At 38.6% G+C, this 19,727-nt stretch overlaps 2 protein-coding genes across 2 annotated transcripts; one reads left to right on the top strand and one right to left on the bottom strand.

Moving 5' to 3' along the window:
• The first annotated feature begins 428 nt into the window (after positions 1-428).
• On the top strand, positions 429-19,714 carry acad11 (acyl-CoA dehydrogenase family, member 11). Its single transcript, XM_054623332.1, has 20 exons — positions 429-603; positions 692-791; positions 1,655-1,780; positions 2,005-2,166; positions 2,270-2,434; positions 2,516-2,657; positions 2,828-2,949; positions 3,191-3,297; positions 3,759-3,870; positions 4,392-4,469; positions 5,334-5,472; positions 5,836-5,943; positions 6,771-6,869; positions 14,581-14,650; positions 15,348-15,433; positions 15,585-15,656; positions 15,908-16,062; positions 16,229-16,345; positions 19,104-19,213; positions 19,311-19,714. The coding sequence occupies exons 1-20, from the start codon at positions 479-481 to the stop codon at positions 19,423-19,425; spliced, it is 2,310 nt and encodes a 769-aa protein (XP_054479307.1). The 5' UTR covers positions 429-478; the 3' UTR covers positions 19,426-19,714.
• ackr4b (atypical chemokine receptor 4b) lies at positions 9,778-14,574 on the bottom strand. The gene is made up of 2 exons (XM_054623334.1): positions 12,810-14,574; positions 9,778-11,052 (listed from the first exon to the last, which is right to left on the bottom strand). Exon 2 carries the CDS (start codon positions 11,043-11,045, stop codon positions 9,933-9,935), a length of 1,113 nt encoding a protein of 370 aa, XP_054479309.1. The 5' UTR covers positions 11,046-11,052; positions 12,810-14,574; the 3' UTR covers positions 9,778-9,932.
• Positions 19,715-19,727: the final 13 nt, after the last annotated feature.

Consider the following 19,727-nt stretch of genomic DNA (forward strand, 5'->3'; position numbering starts at 1 on the left):
CGAAGATACGGACTAACATTTTAATTATTTCTGTGCATTGTTTTTTGTTTTGTTTTTTACTGCTGAATATCTGTAAGATATAAATACTTTTTGAGGACGTGACATCTGTGTGTGCAGACGTAAATGTTCCGACCACCACTGTTGTTGCAATGGTCCGGATTGAACCTTTACAATAATGTCTATTCTATAAGAATAAGGAAACACGTTGCTGAGGTGGCATTTATCAGGGTTCCTGCTCATTCAGGCATTCTGGGAAATGAAAGAGTTAACAAATTATTCAAACAAGCTGTTAAAAAAGGGATTATAGATACACATATTAATCTTTCAAAATCAGAAGGAAATGGCATCGTAGGAGTTACCTAACCCCAGAGGGTGGCAGTAGTGCAAAGCAAAGGATGCATGCTGCATTTAAACCCAAAAAAGAAGAAGAAGAAGAAGAATCACTGCAAAAGTTAAACAAATACTCTTCAACTGAGCCATGGAGGAGCAGACGACACCTGTCCGACAGCAACATGCATTCAGTGTTGACAGGCTGCAAAGATATCTGTCTGTCAATACACAGACAGTGTCAACCAGTGACACTCTCACTGTCAGACAGTACAGGTAACGTATATATATATATTTATTTATTTATTTATTTTTACAACTTTTCGCCAATTTAAAGCTAATATTGTAAATATTGTCTTTTCAGCGCTGGTCAGTCAAACCCAACCTTCCTAATCCAAACACCCACAAACAGCTATGTACTCAGGAAGAAACCCCCAGGTGAGCTGCTGCCAGGAGCTCACAAGGTAAGCTTTGACTCATAAATAACTTTGGTCCATATAATCATATCACATAAGATGTTCAGGGATAAGGAGCGATCAAAGTATCATGTGTACTTTACAGCTTTACTGCATCATTTACTGTCTTAGTCATAATGGTATGGCTGCATGTTATGTTATGGACAGAAGTTGCTTTGTGGAAAATAAAATAAACATTTAGTTTAGCTCTAGGTTTTTATTTCAGCACTGTTGTGAACTGGTTCTATATCAGCAAAAAAAGACATCTAATAAATTCCTCGAAGGTTTCCTAGAAATGAATACAGTATGATTTGGAAGTGATTACAGGAAAAATGGAGATAAATATATATGTATTTTTATTTATTTATATGAGAATACAGTTCAATAATTTATAGTGTTGTATTATAAACATATACTTTTGTTTAGGTAACATTTTCTTGAGTGTATACACTGGTAATTTCCTAGAATTAAACCGCTAAAATCTTGGCAATATTAATCTTTTTCTAATTCAAAACGTCATTCCCCATATTTATTTGTTTTCTTGTCGGATCACAAGTTTCACTTTTTTTGCATGTTCAGCTGAACTGTTAAGCCCTGGCTGCTACATTCGGTTAAGCAAACAGTTGTGGGGAATTAATGATTTGCAAGGGAACTAACTAAATATTGTCTACATGTCTATTATAATTAATCCAAAAGTACATAGTTAATTCCCAGAAGCTTCCTATGGGTTTGCAGTTACATATCAGTATTTGTTGATGAAATTATTTGGGTCCTGTGGGACCTGTTAAAAAAAAGTCATGATAATATCTTGGTGCCCATTCGTGGGTGATGTTTTGGTATAGGATGTTGGACCTTTGTGACTTTACTTATAGGTGGACAGGGAGTATCGGGTGCAGAAGGCCCTGTTCTCTGCTGGCTTCCCTGTACCTCAGCCTCTCTTGCACTGCACTGATGCTAAAATCATTGGAACAGAGTTCTACTTAATGGAGCATGTGAGGGTAGGTTTGTGCTACCAAGACCACATTTTACAGTGTTGCTGCTTCTAATATATTAATTGCTGTTTTGTTATTGTTTTCAACTTTGCTCTATATTCTAATGATAAAAGATGAAATGACTGACTTGACATAGAAGCGCAGGCTTGTATATACATACCTTACATTGTAAAGTGGTCACCTATCATTGGATGAAAAGATACCCTTGCTAATCAATGTGTATTGAACAGGGTCGTATATTTAGGGATCCTCGTCTTCCTGGAGTGAGTGCAGCCGAGAGAGCAGCGCTATATGTGGCTGCAGTGGAAGCGTTGGCAAAGCTACACTCACTGGATCTGGCATCACTGAACCTGGAAGGATATGGAAAAGGATCAGGTTACTGCAAGAGACAAGTGAGCACAATACTATGTACTCATCAAATCAAAATAATTCTTCTGTGCGGGAAAAAAAGGAGTTAGAGTTGTGACATTCAAAAGGGTCTTTCCATCTCAATAGGTGTCCACCTGGATGAAGCAGTACACCGCAGCAGCCCACAGAGGCATTCCAGCCATGAGTGAACTGTCTGACTGGCTAATGAATAACTTGCCAGCCAATGATAACGAGGTCACTCTTGTCCATGGAGATTTCCGATTGGAAAACATGATATTCCATCCAAGAGAGGTACAACTTCTGAGACGATTACTCTTACCTATCTGCTTCAAATGACTGTAATGCTTTACAAAGTGCATTTGATGTCATTAGGCACGTGTGATGGCAGTATTGGACTGGGAGCTGTCTACCACTGGACAGCCCTTGGCAGACCTGGCCTACTTCCTCATCCCCTTCCACTGGCCTATAAGCATTGACATCACCAGCATAATGGGCACTTTGAAAGGAATAGAAGGTAACAAACAAATAACAACCCTGATCAGCACAACAAATTCAGAACATTGCTCAAATAGATTGAAATACTGTGCTCCAACATCTTTTTTGTAAAAGTACATGTGCATAGAGTATCTGTTCCACAAATTGTTGTGGCTTCTCTGCCCCCTTGTCTGTCCAACCAATGAGCAGGTATCCCAACTGCGGAAGACTTGATCTCCATTTACTGCCGGGTCCGGGGGATACCTTCTGCTTTGCCACAGTTTAATTTCTACCTGGCCCTGTCTGCATTTAAAATGGCAGGAATTGCACAGGTTTGTACCAATATATATATGCAAAGTTCAACACAAATTTATTCCCATTTGTTTTTTTTAGATATACATACATTGCAACTTAAGTAAATATCTAACTGTACCATTACAATGTTTGGGTTATTCAAATGTCTCACAATGGATTTGTATCTTCTCCTTAACTGCAGAGGGACCTAAATGGATCTGGTTAGCTTTTGTTGTAATATTGATCATTCCCCTTTTATTTACATTTTTTGTCTGTCAGGGGATCTATGCACGCCACCTACTGGGTAATGCCAGTGCTCCCAATGCAGCAGAGTACGGCCAGTGGGTGGAGCCCTGGGCTAAGCTTGCCTTGCAACTTGCACAGAGGTATGTTGGCTGCCGGAGATGCTTGTCTTACACCTCTGTGCATCCTCTGTGGTTGTTTGTTACATGTCTTTCAATGTATCAATACAGTGGCTGAACACTTGATTTTAAAAGATGCTAGAGGCTGTGTTGGATCTGGGCTATCTGAATCATATCGCATTTGCTGGTGTAACTTTATCCGTAAGCTGTCACAGTCAGACACCCACTGAGTTTGATAGAAGTTAATGAAAGTCCTAGTTTTGTACAAGGTAGTATTCATTTTAGTCATATGCATTAATGTGCTCACATAAGCAGTAATAGAGTTTGATATAATCCAAATAAAGCAGTTCAAACTTTCTGTTGTGGGCCGGACAACAGACTGATTCCACCTGCTGACTAAATTTAAATCAGCAACAGTTGGAATTTGGCATCGAACTGTATGTTCTCTGTGGACTTTTTAACGTGTGAGATGTGTTTCTTGCCAGGTCTCACACAGGTCCAACAGGAGAAGTTTTGTTCCTGCAGACAGCTAAAGGTCAGGTTGTCCTCCAGCAGGTCAAAGACTTCATGAGACAATATGTGCTTCCTGCTCAGGAGGTCAGTGCCAAGAGCTGCCAAGAACAGAAGAGAGATTTGTTTGGCAGATGGAGTTTTAACATGAAAGGATTTGACAGAGCATACCAGTTCATTCATGCAATCAGGATTAATTCATTCGAGCGAAAGAACAAGAAGTCTATTTACTACATGAATTATATTGCATGCAGACTTCTTGCCATTGGCTGGGCATCATAGCAGTCCTAATGCAGTGCAGCAGTGTAAAGCTAAGGAAATGGCAATGCAAATCTTGTTTGGCTTTATTTGTTGGAGCAGTTGGCATAGCAATGTTTTTTTTTTTTGTTTGTGTGAAACATAGCCACAGAATAAACAACATATTTGTTTCTTCTCTAGAAATACTGTCAGAAATGAAGACATTAACACAATGTCAAGTCTCAGAAAGGTTCCAGAATTCCTTAAGTTATAGGTTTCCACTAATGAAGGGCTGCAGAAGTGATGTTATATTCAAAAGAGAAATAGTTTGAAGTAGGCAATACTGTATCAAAAATGTTGTTATTTTTCAGGAAGTTGCAGAGTACTACTCCAAACACACCCAGTCTCCACAGAGGTGGCACACTCCCCAGATAGTAGAGGATCTTAAGGTGTGTAAAAAAAACAAATTTTGTGGCCACATTGCTTGTGTACAAGTTACCACTATCAATACAGACACGGTCGAACATCATATAACTATGCAGTAATTCCAAACACAATAAAAATCACATGAATTAGAGAACAACAAACATATTTCAATAGAATAACTCCAAGAGGTGTTACTTCAATATCAATCCAGCAGGTTGAAGGGTGAGGTTTATTTATATCTTGTCTAAACAGTGCACCTCCCATCTGAGTCAGCCCTACACTGCAGTCTATTGCTTACTGTTTAAATCATACAAAAACTACAGTTATTAGTATCTGTGCTGAATCGCTCCCACTTCTTGAGCCCTGCTTGTCATTACTTAGAGTTTGTGCATGCATATACGCTGTAGGGGAATGCATTGGGATTTAACAGCTAAGTGCTGTAATAATGTGCTGTCAGCGTATCGTTTTAATGAGCAGAATCTTGCTTAATGACTGTCAGCTGAAAAACATTTGCTTGCCTTATTATAATAGATAACTTATCATGTGAAAAAGTGTGTGGAGAGAAGACAAAGAGCAGACACTATTATCTCAACCTTGAACTTGTGTAGGAGGCTACCAGTAAAACCCAGAGAAAGGAGAAAGTCTACATTTTTCTCTCTAGTCTTTGTTATGAGAAAATTGCTCTAGGCATGGGAGGGACAAATTTAAATTTAAATTGTTATGAGAAAGAAACGATATTTTGCCGTGTGATTTTTGTGTAAAGGTTCCTATCTCAGTGTCCTCAACTAGAAACACTTTTGTGTTCACAGTTTTTGGGATTTCAGCTTTATTTACTGAGAACATAAAGTAGATAAAATGTGTTTGATAACATGTATCTCTTTGTCCAGGTGAAGGCTAGGGAGGCAGGGCTGTGGAACCTTTTCCTGCCTGCAGTCAGCAGTCTGAGTCAGTTGGACTATGCCTACATTGCAGAGGAAACTGGACGCTGCCTCTTTGCCCCTGAAGTCTTCAATTGCCAGGCTCCTGGTAACACATCCTACACGGTGTCAAATGTTTAGGTCATTTGGAGGCCATGGACAATAATGGATTATAATTACAGTACATAATGACCTTGCACTGTATTTGCTCTAGAATCTCATGTTCTGGAAAACATCCTCTGTGGTCAAGTAAAGTCCTCTTCAAATGTCAACCTTTTAGTTTTTTTTATATCATAACAACAATGCATTATTGTGATTTATTCACTGGGATAAAAAAAAATCCCCCAAAGTAGTGTTTAAAGGTATTTATTTGTCAGATTATGTAAAATAGAATTATTTCAGGCTGATGAGCAAATTGAAATTTAGCTCATAATATCCTGGAGACAGTGTGTGGTATGATGTTTCTCCCCAGACACAGGAAACATGGAGGTGCTCCACATGTTTGGCAGTGAGGAGCAGAAGAGTAAATGGCTGGAGCCTCTACTCAAAGGAGAGATTCGCTCCTGCTTCTGTATGACAGGTAATTCCATGACCATGCCATCCTGCATCACTTTTAGAGTTTCAAATATATGCTTCATGTCACTGTGCTTAACAAAGGGCTGAAAAAGGAATACATACAATATTCTGTAGAGTCAGTGGAGAAACGAGTGGTGAACATGTGATTCTAGAGGTGGGAAATAATTTCCTATATGCAGCGTCTCAAAACACTTACTGTAAGTCCCCTCCGTAACCAATGTTCTGCCCATGAAGTTAAGTCCCTTATTTTTTTTGCCAAACTTTAAAGAGATGGTTCTGGTCTTAAATGAGCCAGATGGCAGGGTTGCTTCCAACTCCATAGTTTGGAAATTCTACACGCCAATAGAAAACACAAGATCACTCATGAGTAATTTCTCCCTGTTTTCTCCCTTTCCTTTCCACACTGCCTGGAAACCACAGCATGCTGTTGCCAATGGTGATTACAGTGGGGGTGAAACTCCCCATGGTTTTTCGCAAACAGAGATGGTGATAAGTAGTGTTTTTAGGGATGCTTTTGTCAAAAGTGTGGTTGATTTTACTACACTGGATGGCGACAAACTGGAACCTCCATCTTGTGCTCATGAACAATTGCGACTTCTGACTTTAGGAGTTATCTGCTGTTTAAGTATGAAAATGGTCGCTGAGTGCACTCCATTTATTTTAACCACTCTGTCTGTGGTTTGAGCTAAAATCCAGAATTTGGAAAAGATAGAACATAAAGTGGATTGGAGATGTTAACACTGTTAGTCTAAGTCTCATTGGTTATTATCTTTTATTTGGTATAACATGTGTATGTTGTGAGTTTAAGCTGACCTTTGGTCCCTTACCCAGAGCCTGATGTGGCCTCCAGTGATGCAACCAACATGGAGTGCACTCTTTCCAGGGATGGAGACAATTTCGTCATAAACGGCAAGAAATGGTGGAGCAGTGGTATGTCCATTTCTATTTCCATTGGTTGTATAAGCAAATAACTGTTATACCACTAAGAACACTCAAGAGTTCCATTTAGGACTGAAAACACCATAAGAGCTTTAAGACTCAATAAACAACATGGAGCCATTTTATGTCCGTCCCAAACTGCAAAAGATGTGTATGTAACATGAACAATTTCTTAAAAGTAAAAAAATCTTGGATCCAATTAATTCTGGAAAATATGTGTCAGAACAGCTTTGGAGCCAGTTGGACCAGTAAAGGTGTGTTCATCTATTCAACATTTTACCTCTAATTGGTCATTGTGTGTGTGTGTGTGTGTGTGTGTGTGTGTGTGTGTGTGTGTGTGTGTGTGTGTGTGTGTGTGTGTGTGTGTGTGTGTGTGTGTGTGTGTGTGTGTGTGTGTGTGTGTGTGTGTGTGTGTGTGTGTGTGTGTGTGTGTGTGTGTGTGTGTGTTCGTTCTCTGACCCAGACTCATGTGTGAGTCACTGTTCTTCTGGTTTTATAGTGAAGTCTCTTTGGCTTCTGATTGGCTATATTAATTAGTTAAACTACATAATTTGATGTAGGTCTCTAACATTGTTAAACTAAGCCTTAAGTATTTAAGCGACTGACAAATAAATATTCTAAGCTCTCATAAGTGTTTTCCGATGTTTATCTTACACCTCCTAAATCTCTTTGAACTGAAAGATATTCCAGATGTTTCCTCTGAAACTCCAATTTAAAAAGGAAAACAGTGGCTTGTTGTTTTTCAAAATCTGCAGGGAATTCCCTCCTGTGGTTGAAAACCTAAAGTGCTTTCGTTTACCCAGAATGAGCTGAATTTTCCCTTTCAAATTATTGTCTTTATGAAGGGTACAGTTCATTTCTTTAATTCTTCTAAAGTTGGTCTCTTTTCATTTCTCTTTACCTTGGGAGTGAATTTTCCATCAGTAGGAAAAATCTTCTTTGGTTGTGAGAATTTCCTCTGCCGGCATGAATACATCTCTCTGTTCGGAAAGTATGCTGATTTGTTGATGGCCAGTTCATACTTGCTGTGTCCTGTGGCCGATTTTGTAGCAAACCACACTATTCAAGAGTGGAATTTGTAGCGTTTTGCGCCTCTGCAATCAGACTTGAATTTACAACAAAAGGAGAAGTAATACTAGACAACGTTTAAATGGAAATACCGTTAAAGGATGATGTTTTGCCATGGCCTCTCATTTGTTCCAAATATCAAATGTTGTGTTCATCGCCACCTCCTCACTGACGTTTTGGGTGTTTCCCTGTAAACTGTCCATGGCCCTTGGCAGCCTTTGCAACATGTTCAACATGCTTCCTAAAAGAGGATTTTTGTATTTTTTTATATTTGTACAGTATCTTTTACCATGGAGAAACAGAAAGTTAAGACTTCATACCTGTGGTTTGAATGCAGTATTTAGATATGATATTTACACAGCAGTTCCCGCATTTGGTTGTAGTAGTATTTTGTTCTTTGGGAGTACCTTCACTGTAGGATAAACTTAATGGCCCATATTTACCTATCCACCTATATGAAAAATGTTGCCCGTAATCCACATACACAACTTCTTTGCTTTCCAAAGATGTCTGTGGCGAACTCTGAGTAGCTAGATGGGAGGGTCTATACTTTAGATGTTGCTATGGCTGTACAAGACTGTCCAATCCGCACGATAATGTACTAAAATGATTCCCAGACCACTTACACATGCACAGACGCTGAACACATGTTTGACATTATTAGTAGTGGCTAGTGGAATAGAATCGTCAGAACAATTCTGGTTTCCCTCAGGCAAGGTTAAGATTAAGTTGAACATACATATGATTTGGTGTTATAGTTCATAATGTGGAGACATTTTTACAATTAAAAGTCCGATGTACATCTGGGTCAGACCATAATAAATTCAGAATCAGATTTTAGAGGCAGAGATTAAGGGTGGCTTTGTTCTTTGTTTACCTATTTATTCGTGTGACATACAACTCAATACTTGTATTGCCTTGGGGCCCAGTTCTTCCTCTGACGAGGGAGACCACATTTTTAATAATCTCCAAACAAAGACGCCAGTTTGTTAAAGTTCAGCTGCCACACATCCAAGCTGTATGCCATTACAGAGTACAGAGGATGACTAACAGGTGCTGCAGATGGAAATAATGGTAAACAATGGGAACCTTTTAACTCTTTAAGAGCTTTATGACTTGTCTGTTGTTGATCTAGGCTGGAGGTTTTGAAGAGTTGAGCTGACCCCTCTGTGTCTTCACTACAGTAAACAGGCTTGAGTAAATCACTGTTAAAACTTGGGCTGTGGGCTTCCCCGCTTCTGAACCGATATTAGACATGCAGTGAATGAATTGGGGTTAGCTTGAGCATAATCTTATATGATTGAGTAATTTCAAAGGGAAATTTTATTTGCAGTCCAAGGAGAGCATTTAAGTACCACTAAAATGTTAAGGCATTACATAGAACTACGGATAGCACTCCACTGCAAACCATTCGCTCTTTCAAGCTCATATTATTTAGATAAAATGAATACGAGCGTATAAAAATGCCAGTCAAACTTAAAGTTTCTCCAAGGAATATGCCGCTTTGTTTCCAGTTTGATGACGGGGGTCCTAATGTTTGCTGTTTTCTTTGTTTTCCAAATGTTTTTTCGACTCGATGGGTCACCCACTGTGCAATCAAACCATCCTCATCCCAACCCAAAGCCACAGGATGTAATAAATTATATGCAGATGATCTCATGTAAGGCAGCGCAGACTACAAGATTTAATTTAATTTGTCGTAAAGGAGCCAGAGAAGTACTCGGAGCAATTTGAGTTCCAGATGCATTTAATTGCAACAGATTTTGGTAGATGCGTGTAACTGAAAATCTTTCTTTTATTTAACAAATACATTATTCATACAACATGCGTTATAAACCGACTGTACATATTTCTTTATTACAAGAAGAATATTATGTTTATTGATGTCTATATCTTATGATACTAAACATGTTTTTATATATATATATACATAGATACACAATTTTGTATAGGTGCTTATAGAAAAGTGGGTACATAGTTTGAGTCTTAAATAGTAAAGGTGCTGGTGGCTTGATCTTCTGAATCAGACTGGGATTGCGTTTGATTTTGCGTGTTGAGTCGAATCTCCACTGCCGGCTCCCCGTTGACATGTCTCGGGTGTCTCCCGAGTCGCTGTCCAAGGTGCTTGGCAGCCTTGAGGACGTGTCCCCTGAAGGACGATCCGATGAAGGTGTAGAGGATGGGGTTAATGCACGCGTGGACCAGCGCCAGGCTCTCTGTCACTTGGAGAGCTCGATCCAGGCCCTTGCTGACTTCACAGTCAGTCACGAGGATGTAGATGATGTCCATGGCTCGGATCAGCTTGACCACGTTGAAGGGCAGCTGGGTGAGCAGGAATACAGCCACCACGGCCAGGAGGACACGCAGGGCACGCCACTTTCGATCTCTCCGCACCCCAGCTGCCCGGCTCAGCGTCCGTCCTACCAAGAAGTAGCACACCGTCATGACCAAGAAAGGGAGCAAGAATCTAAAGGTCACCTCCAACAGCTCCAGGGCAGCCTTTGCAGGTCGGGCCATGCTGTGCGGGAAGATAGATGTGCAGGCCACCCTGTGATGGGAGTGCTTCACTGTGGACAAGAAAAGTTCGGGAAGGCCAAGAAAGCTGGCTACAGCCCACAACAGCCCACACACCAGGAACCACTGTATCCTCACCCAGCGACCTGTTCCAGTCCTGCCTGCGGGATTGCGGGCTATAGCGCGGTAGCGATCCACACTGATGCACGCCAGCAGCAGCATGCCACAGCTGAAGTTGGTACTGTAGAGGAAGGAGGTGAGCTTGCAGGCTGCCGAACCCAACATCCAGCCATGAACCGCATCAGCCGCCCAAAAAGGCAGGGTGAAGAGGAGCAGCAGGTCGGAAATGGCAAGGTTCAGGATGCACACGTCTGTCAGGGTTCGTAGCCGCAGCTTGGATGCATAGACCACCACTACCAGGGCATTCCCAGCCAGGCCCACCACCAGAGCCAAGGCATAGATGACCGGGAGGAAGACACCGCCAAAGGAGCGCACTGCCTCCTTGTCACAAACACCGTTTTCGTAATCGTAATCATAACTGTCATTTGCGTTGTAGTCCTCGTTGTCGTAGTTGAAATCCTGCATTTTTTTGCTGTACAGAAAAAAGGGGTAAGCATTTATTTTATTATTTGAAGATTTAACTTTGCCCTTTTTTAATTGTGCAAGTTGTGACATGGGTAATTCGTTCAATCCATTGCATACAAATGTAATGTTTGTGTTAAACCCTATTAAACACAACAAGAGCAGATTACATTTGTAAACATAAGCTGCTTTTCATCAGGATCAGGAAAGGGGAGTTTTCTTTATTCTGCATGAAAGGATTCTCTCCTGCATGGTTGCCCTAATGTCTTAAGCCATGTCTGTCTGAACTGTGTGTGGGCTTGAGAAATCCCAGTCTGGTCTGCAAATGCATAGATCCATGCGTGCACTTTGAATTTATTTTCTTTATTTCAATTATTTATATCATTTTCCCTGTGGAATACAAAGTCATGTACTGGTATAAACTGGTTTAGCACAAATTCCTATTAAATTGAGACTTTCATCTAGTATTGTATTGTTAACGTCTCCTCCCCGTTGTTTGCACAGAAACCGAACTGTGTGTATGTGGGTGTACATGGTGACTCACTCACTGATCACACGGATAATTGTTGCTGCTTGGAAAAGTCATTATCAAACTAAGTTGGAAGTACTCATCTCACATTGTTAACATAGATATTGATATCATATAGTTTGTATTTTATTCAGGGAACTGAAAAACAACTGCAAAACACATTACGTTACTGATGATATAATTCCTGGCCAGTATATTATGCCTCCCAGAATAATTTTGGCAAATCATACTTGCTGCTAAGAGGACAACAGTCATTTTATGAAAAGTATCCAGGTTTGTTATATAATAAGTCATTATCTCCTGTTTGGGAGGAGGAGGAGCAGTTACTGAAACAGATGTTCGTTGGAACATTCTGAAAAATGTCAAGTATCCTTCTGTTGTCAACAGCTGCTCTTCATATGTATTGGGGGCGTAATGGTTTAAAAAGTTTTTTTTTTAGTTTATAATATAGTTGTTTGGGTTATTTGGTTTCCACAAGCTTAACCGAGCAAAATAATCAAGTTTAAAAAGCCAAACTATTTGTAAATGGTCATAATTGGAAATAAAGGCTTGCTTTACTGCTCTTTGTACAAACATTACTGTAAACAAACGTTTAACAGCATCCGAAAACTTAAACTTTAAATTAGGAGGATAAAACAAATGATTTGGTGTTATTCTATGTTTTGAAAAGCCTGTCAGTCAGTTCGAGTGTGTTTTCTTTTTCTTTTCTTTTTCTTTTTTTACTTGGTTTGTTGACTTTTTATCTCCATTTGAATCACACACATTTCATTCATTTTATGTAAACAATCACGGACCGAAGTTTTTTTTATCCCCAAAACTACACTTAAAGGAGTACTCATAATAATAATAATAATAATGTTAATCTTTGGTCATGTGACCCTGAGAAAACTTTAAAAGTGTTTTAAAATGAGCAAAATTTGACACTCAAAAAAAAAAGAGGGAAATGGAACGCAAAAAGCCACGCTCAGTTTATTATCATTACCTCACTATGGTTATAACAATACCGTAAAATATCCTGACCAGGACTTTGACTGTTAAGGCTTACACTCAAGTGAACGTCTGACTATCTAGAAAACAAGGCACAATACTTTTCTATGTATATCATAATGTAATATTTAAGTGTAAATTTTAGCTACTTTCTTTTCCTCTTCTAGTGATAGTTTGACTTGTTTTGGAGTTGATGAAAAATAAACAATTATTGAGTAAAGTGGTGGTTAAAATTAAAAAGAGGTCCTTACCCTGTGTATGTTCCTCTTTGTGGGGCTTTACAGGTGGGGATATCCTTTTTTTAATCACACACAAACAGTTGTTAAGGATCCTGAGGAGAAAAGTTGTTTGCACCAAAGGACTGAAGGCACTGATCTCTTTCCCTCTGCCCGCCCCTTCCCTGCTGACACTCTAGGAGCACCTCTCTGTACCACGTAGCTCTCCATGCATGCATGCACGCACGTTCACGTGCGCGTGTGTGTGTGTCTTTAAGACTGTTTTATGATGCAGGAGAAATGGATAAACAAAAAGTCCTTACTATCTTTGTTTGCTGTACTGTGCAAAGCACCATACAACGTTTTTTCAATCTCAGATAGATTGTGAATTTAATCTCTTAATCTTGATGTCATGCAGGGAGTGCCCTGGTGGCTGCCCTTTTGTTTATGTCTATGAGAATTTTTTTTTATAAAAGGAGAATATAGAATAGCATCCCATGTGGATCTGTTTGTCCCATTTACAACAGGTTTTTTTTGGTGGTTTGCTGAAATGTAGTCATTATTGGCTTGTTATTGTGTGTTCTGTATATTGTTCACAACCTCACTCTTGTTAGCAAAAATTCTGTGGACTAAACCATTCTTTTTTTTATTTTATGGAACTACAGTAGTTTATTTAAATGTTTTTTTCCTGATAAATACTGTTATAGTTTATTTAATTTAGTTCAGTTGTTTATAATCTATGTCTCTCCCCGTTTCCTATTCTCTCTCATTTATGCATTTCTATGCAAATAAATTCAAAAAAGAACTTGGCAACCTAAACGGTTTTGTTGTCGCATTCTCAGGAAGATGGATTAGTGGGCTGGTGTGGTTTAGTTTCATTCCTGTGGTGACAGGACATGTATGGGCATGGCGGTTTGCATGACAGCAGGGCTCAGCTTATATCCTGGACCATGAGATTTATGCAAGGGTTCAGAGGAAAACCCAACCTGCTCCCAAGCCAAACGGGCTCTCCTAGATTTGGTTTTTAAAATATGTCAGTCGACATTCTTTCTGGGTTTGTCATAGTGACAGCATCATTATTTAATGTTTTGTTAAAATTTTCGCAATCAGGGACTGAGTTTAAAGACTCAACATCTGTCAGATTGTGTTTGTTGAAGTGTTCACATGCACTCCTGCTGTAATTCTCATTCTGTGAATATTTTTAAACTACTGAAGTCTTGTCTGTTGCTGTCTGGTGTCCATATGTCCTGTCCTTAGGGGACAGTTTTGCCACTTGGGCAGATATATAAACAGGAAGGCAGACCGTCGGTCACCCTGTCTGTGCCTTAGGGACCCACAGCCACATCGGAGACCTTTTTCTGGAAGTGGACTCCCAGCCAGGGAGATTCCAAAACATTCCCCAGTTAGCCCAGACTCTGTGCACTTCAGCTGTCTGGTTTTTAAACATGTTTTGCTTCCATTTAAAAAAACATTCATCCAGGAAAGACTAAAGTAAGTTTCTCCCCAACAAACAAAATCTATTTAATGAAAAACTTAATGTTGCTGAAAGTGATAGAATCCAACTCAGGAAATGTAAATCAAACTTTGTCTGTCTCAGCGGGCTGCTCTTGTGCCATCAATCTGTCACTAGAAACAATGTGTATCAGCGATACACATTGTTTCCGACTAGACCCGGGCAGCGGAAGGGTTAAGAACAGAGTCAGACTGTGAAAAGTTGCTTGTTCCTTGTTTGGTTCTTTATACCACCAGATGACGACTACAAAACATAAATGCAATGAACCACAGCATTTCTGACTGTTCCCCGCAGGTGCTGGCAATCCCCAATGCAAAGTGGCCATTGTGATGTGCAGGAGCAATTCTCAAGAGGTTAAAACCAGGTCAGTAGAACAATTATGTGGTGAAGAATAATGGCATATCTGTTTCCTCTGTACAGTATTAAAAAATACTTTGTCCTCATTTGAGCAAGAGTTTTTAACCACAGATTTTACGATTCTACTTTTACCAACTAATTTACTCTTTTGGTTTCATATTCAAATGATTCTGTGCTTTTCAGTGTAGCTTTGCACTTTACTTTAGAGGCAATATTTCCTTTCAACTTTCGTTTGTGCCACTAATATAATTGAAATGGACTTTGGTTTGGGGACAGGGTGTACTTCCCAGCATGCACTTGCATCTTTTAATACATATCACTTGGCATGCTTTTTTGCCGAGAGGTTTGGCTCAAAATATATCAATTTAAATTTGTTGACACTTGTCTAATCATGTGGCCGACATGTAATTGGCTCTAATCTTTAACGCTCAGCAGTTACAAGCATTTTAGACATACATAGAAAAAAGATCTAGAGACAACCACACCCAAGACATGTAATACACTTTATTCTTGTTTTGTCAGCAATATATCGAGGTAACACTCCCAACCTTGTTTGAAAAGAGAGTAAAATAAATCAGCGAGGCAGATTCTCACCAGTAATTGACATTTTAAAATGTATCATATTGGAAATAGAATTGTAGATTTAAAGAAAAAATGGTCAAACTATCATTCCTTTAAAGCTTTGATTATAATTTTTTTCCTAGACATGAGCAACACAGTATGGTCCTCGTCCCCATGGACACACCGGGTGTAAAGCTCGTCAGGCCACTCACTGTGTTCGGACAGGATGGTAGGATAAAGTCTGTCATTACATCTTCATGTTCAATTGATGTTTTCCTGTTTTCCCACAATTCTTATTTCCTTTTTTTTTTGCATGCAAACATGACAAATGAGTTTTCCTGAGCAAATTAACCAGTTATTTTCCTTGTTTTTGGGTTCAGATGCCATCCATGGTGGCCACTTTGAAGTGCACTTTGAAAACGTGCGAGTCCCTACCTGTAACATTATTTTGGGTAAGAGACTGTATCACTGTGTATTTCCACTTATTTACTCACAAAAGGTCTGAGAAGTAAGCAACACCTGCAAAGTCATATAAATTAATAATTCCTGAGCATTCCTTTATTGTGTTTGCACAATAAAGTGTGCTGGCTTGACAATCACTGGTACAAGGTCACTAGGAGAGTGAATTTCCCTCCTGCAATGATTCCTGGTTTCTCTTTCTGTTGTGCCTCTGGGAAATGTCCTATTGTATATTTATTTCCAGGTGAAGGCAGGGGATTTGAGATTGCCCAGGGTCGTCTGGGGCCGGGCAGGCTGCACCACTGTATGAGGGCTGTTGGTTTGGCAGAGTTGGCACTGGAGCTGCTCTGCCAGCGGGCCGCCTCCAGGCACACATTTGGAAAGAAATTGTACCAACATGTAAGTGAACTTTGCCTCGAGAGATTCCTCTGATTTTAATTTCAGGCCTGCAGTACCGTAGCATGTATTAAGCTCTTTTCTTGTAGTGACACCTAGTGGACATATTTTTAGATGCAGTTTGAGTAAATATGCTCTCGTTCTTGTGTTGTCACTGTTTTGTTTGTAGGAAGTTGTTGCTCACTGGATTGCAGAGTGCCGTCTCATGATCGAACAGACCCGCCTGCTGACTCTAGATGCCGCTCATGCCCTGGATACACTGGGCAGCCGGGCTGCTCGCAAACAGGTAAATCCGTCAATACTCTGTTTTGGACATAGTAGTGTGCTTGGACCCAGTTCTGTACTAGGTATATACAAATTGCTCTGTATGAAAACATACTATTCATACTATTCATTCTAAGTGTGACATAATATTGGGTATGTAGTGCATTTGAACTGCAAGGTTTCCATTTTTTTTTGTTGCATTAAACTGGGACTTTTTTCACTTTTTTCGACATACAATAATGTGTTTTTTCAATGTAATATACGATTACTTATTTTTATTTATTTTCTTACATACTATACTATCACATTTTTCATTTTTTTTCAATCTATAGCATGTCGAAAAAAGTCATAGTATAGTTTTAAAAAGTATACTATGACTTATTTTAATTTTTTTTCGCCATACTATACTATGATTTTTATTTTACCTTTACGACACACAATAATCTCATTCTTTTCCACAAACTATACTAGGACTGTTCAAAAAAAAATTCGACATACTGTACTGACTTTTTTTTCAACATACTATGACTTATTTTCAACTTTTTATACTATGACTTTTTCTGATATTCTCTACTGTGACGTTTTTACAAACTATATGTGACATACAATACCATGACCTTTTTTTTTCACTTTTTTGGATATACAATAATATAACTTTTTTTCGACATACTATGATTTTTATTTTACCTTTACGACACACAATAGTCTCATTCTTTTTGATGTACTATACTATGACTGTTTATAATTTTTTTAGACATACTATACTATGACTTTTTTTAATCTATAGCATGTGGAAAAATACTATCATACTATGACTTTTTTATTTTCAACATACTATGACTTATTTTTCATTTTCTTTGACATACTATAATATGCTTTTTTTCAATCTATAGCATGTGGAAAAATACTATCATACTATACTATGACTTTTGTTTTCAACTTTTTATACTATGACTTTTTCTGATATACTCTGTGATGTTTTTACAAACTATATGTGACATACAATACCATGACCTTTTTTCAACATACTATGCTATGACTTCAACATTTTCATTTTTTTTTTTGGATATACATATAATATAATTTTTCATTTTCGACATACTCATTATTTTACTTTTACCTTTATGACACACAATAATCTCATTCTTTTTTATGTACTATACTAGGACTGTTTATAATTTTTTCGACATACTATACTATGATTATTTTTTTTTACCTGTACTCTAACACCCTAACCCTTGCCTTCTTTACTATTACACTCTTTATGGTACGCTTTACTATGACAGTTTTTTATGAAATACTGTTATGAAACATAGGGTTGCACAATGAAATGCAGTTACTCAAGAAAAACCTTACAAAACGAGTGAGTAATGCAGAATGAGTAATGCATTCCTGCGGTGCATTCTTTTTTATTTGCATCTGGAGGAATGTAAATAGCAGCAATTCTCGGGGCATACAATATGGTCAGAATCTTAACATTCAAAATTTGACAACGATGTAAACACGGAATCCGCTCTACTCGAGTAACTTGAGTCTGGCGCTCTGTCCTGCGGCCTGCCCATCAAGTGCAGCTTGATACCACGTTGCCACAATAGAGCCAGTGGTCTTTGTAAAGATGCAGGCACAGCAGTCACTTCCTTTTTCGATTGGTGTATCTCTGTCACATGACACAGCACTCCAGGGATAAACACGAAAAGAAAAAAGTAAAACTAAGATAAGTTCATGGGAGCTAACGGCTGCTGCATTTATGCCCACATTCTACACTATGAAATTTGTTATGACATTAAGACATTTCATGAGATTTTGCTATGGCATACCATACTATGACATTTTTTCTACATTTTTCATGACATACTACACTACAATTTTATGACAGAATTCATGGCATACTATACTATGGCATTATTTTATAACATACTATACAATGACAATTTTATGACATTAATTTAAGACTTTATTTTGATTTTTTTTTTTAAAAACCAACTATGCTTTGACTTTATAAAATTGACATTTTTTCATGGCATACTGAACTATGGCTTTTTATATCGCTTTTTTGTAGAAAACTATACTATGACAATTTAATGACATGCCAACCTATGAATTTTTATATTACAAAACATTTTTATGATTTCTTTGGACTTTTATGACATACTATCACGTTTTATACCACGTTTATGACATACTATAACTTTTTATATGACTTATGACTATTTTTTAATAGTAGATATTATAAAATGCCTTACAATCAACAAGTTTAATGTCAATCCCTGTCAAATAAATGTGATAGAGTGGTCTCACCTCGTCTGGAAAAGGGTCACCTGGGCCTCTCTGGCAGGGAAGGAAACAGAGCTGGTGCAGGAAGTGGAGCAGGTCTCTGCTCTTTGCTCTTTGCAGATGAGGTCTTCCCAGTTTGACACCATGGTTCTCTGCCGGAAAATAGTGGATTGCTCTCTCCAGGTTGGGAGTGAGTCAATGACTTAAGCTAGGGAATTCAAGTATGTCGGGGTCTTGTTCACAAGTGAGGGAACTCGGATAAAAGCTGCTGCTTCTTGGTATTGAAAGGGGGACAGCTGAGGCCATCATTGTTAACAAACTGTAAAACGGGTCATTACGATGACTTCTTTATGGCATAATATATCATGAAATTTGTTATGGCATGCGACTATGCCATTTTTGGATATTGTGCTGTCTTACAATTGATGGATGCCAAATGTAAGTTTAAATATGTCGGTGATGTAACTTGTTAACTGCGCCTCATTTTTTACTTGTCATCTTCTTAGATCGCTATGATCAAGGTGGCAGCAGCCAGGATGGCGTGTAAGGTGGTGGACTGTGCGATACAGGTCTTTGGAGGTGCTGGTGTGTCTGGAGACTTCCCACTAGCACAGATGTAAGTTTACTCCCCCGCCCCCACCAATACACACACACAAGAGTAAGCATTCAACTAAACTCCTTACTGATGCCAACGTTACCACATTCTTCCTCAGGTATTCATATGTTCGAACGCTACGCATTGCTGATGGGCCAGATGAGGTGCACCTCTCCTCCATTGCTCATCTGGAACTGAGGGATCAACTAAAGAAGGCACAGGCCAAACTGTAAAGTAATTGACATCCTGTAACCAAAACAGCTTCACGAAATTGCAATGCTTTTCAAATATTATTATTATTAATTCTCACTAACGGGAAGGATGCTTTCTGTGAAATAAATAATTGATTGTATATATTTTACTGCAACTGACTTTAATTTAAAACATTGCATTCAAAGTTTCTTATGATTAATTCTCACCAACTCTTTAATGGGAAGGATGCTTTTTGTGAAATAACTAAGTAATACTTGATTGTATATATTTTACTGCAACTGATTTTAATAAAAAAAAATTACATTCAAAGTTTCTGAATGTC

This window comes from Anoplopoma fimbria, chromosome 21, assembly GCF_027596085.1.
Source record: "Anoplopoma fimbria isolate UVic2021 breed Golden Eagle Sablefish chromosome 21, Afim_UVic_2022, whole genome shotgun sequence".
Lineage (NCBI taxonomy): Eukaryota > Metazoa > Chordata > Actinopteri > Perciformes > Anoplopomatidae > Anoplopoma > Anoplopoma fimbria.

Coding starts and splice junctions, on each gene's coding strand:
- acad11 (XM_054623332.1), top strand. CDS start 479: ATGGAGGAGCAGACGACACCTGTCCGACAGCAACATGCATTCAGTGTT. Junction 2,658..2,827: donor CACTTTGAAAGGAATAGAAG/GTAACAAACAAA, acceptor ACCAATGAGCAG/GTATCCCAACTGCGGAAGAC. Junction 15,657..15,907: donor TACCTGTAACATTATTTTGG/GTAAGAGACTGT, acceptor ATTTATTTCCAG/GTGAAGGCAGGGGATTTGAG.
- ackr4b (XM_054623334.1), bottom strand. CDS start 11,045: ATGCAGGATTTCAACTACGACAACGAGGACTACAACGCAAATGACAGT.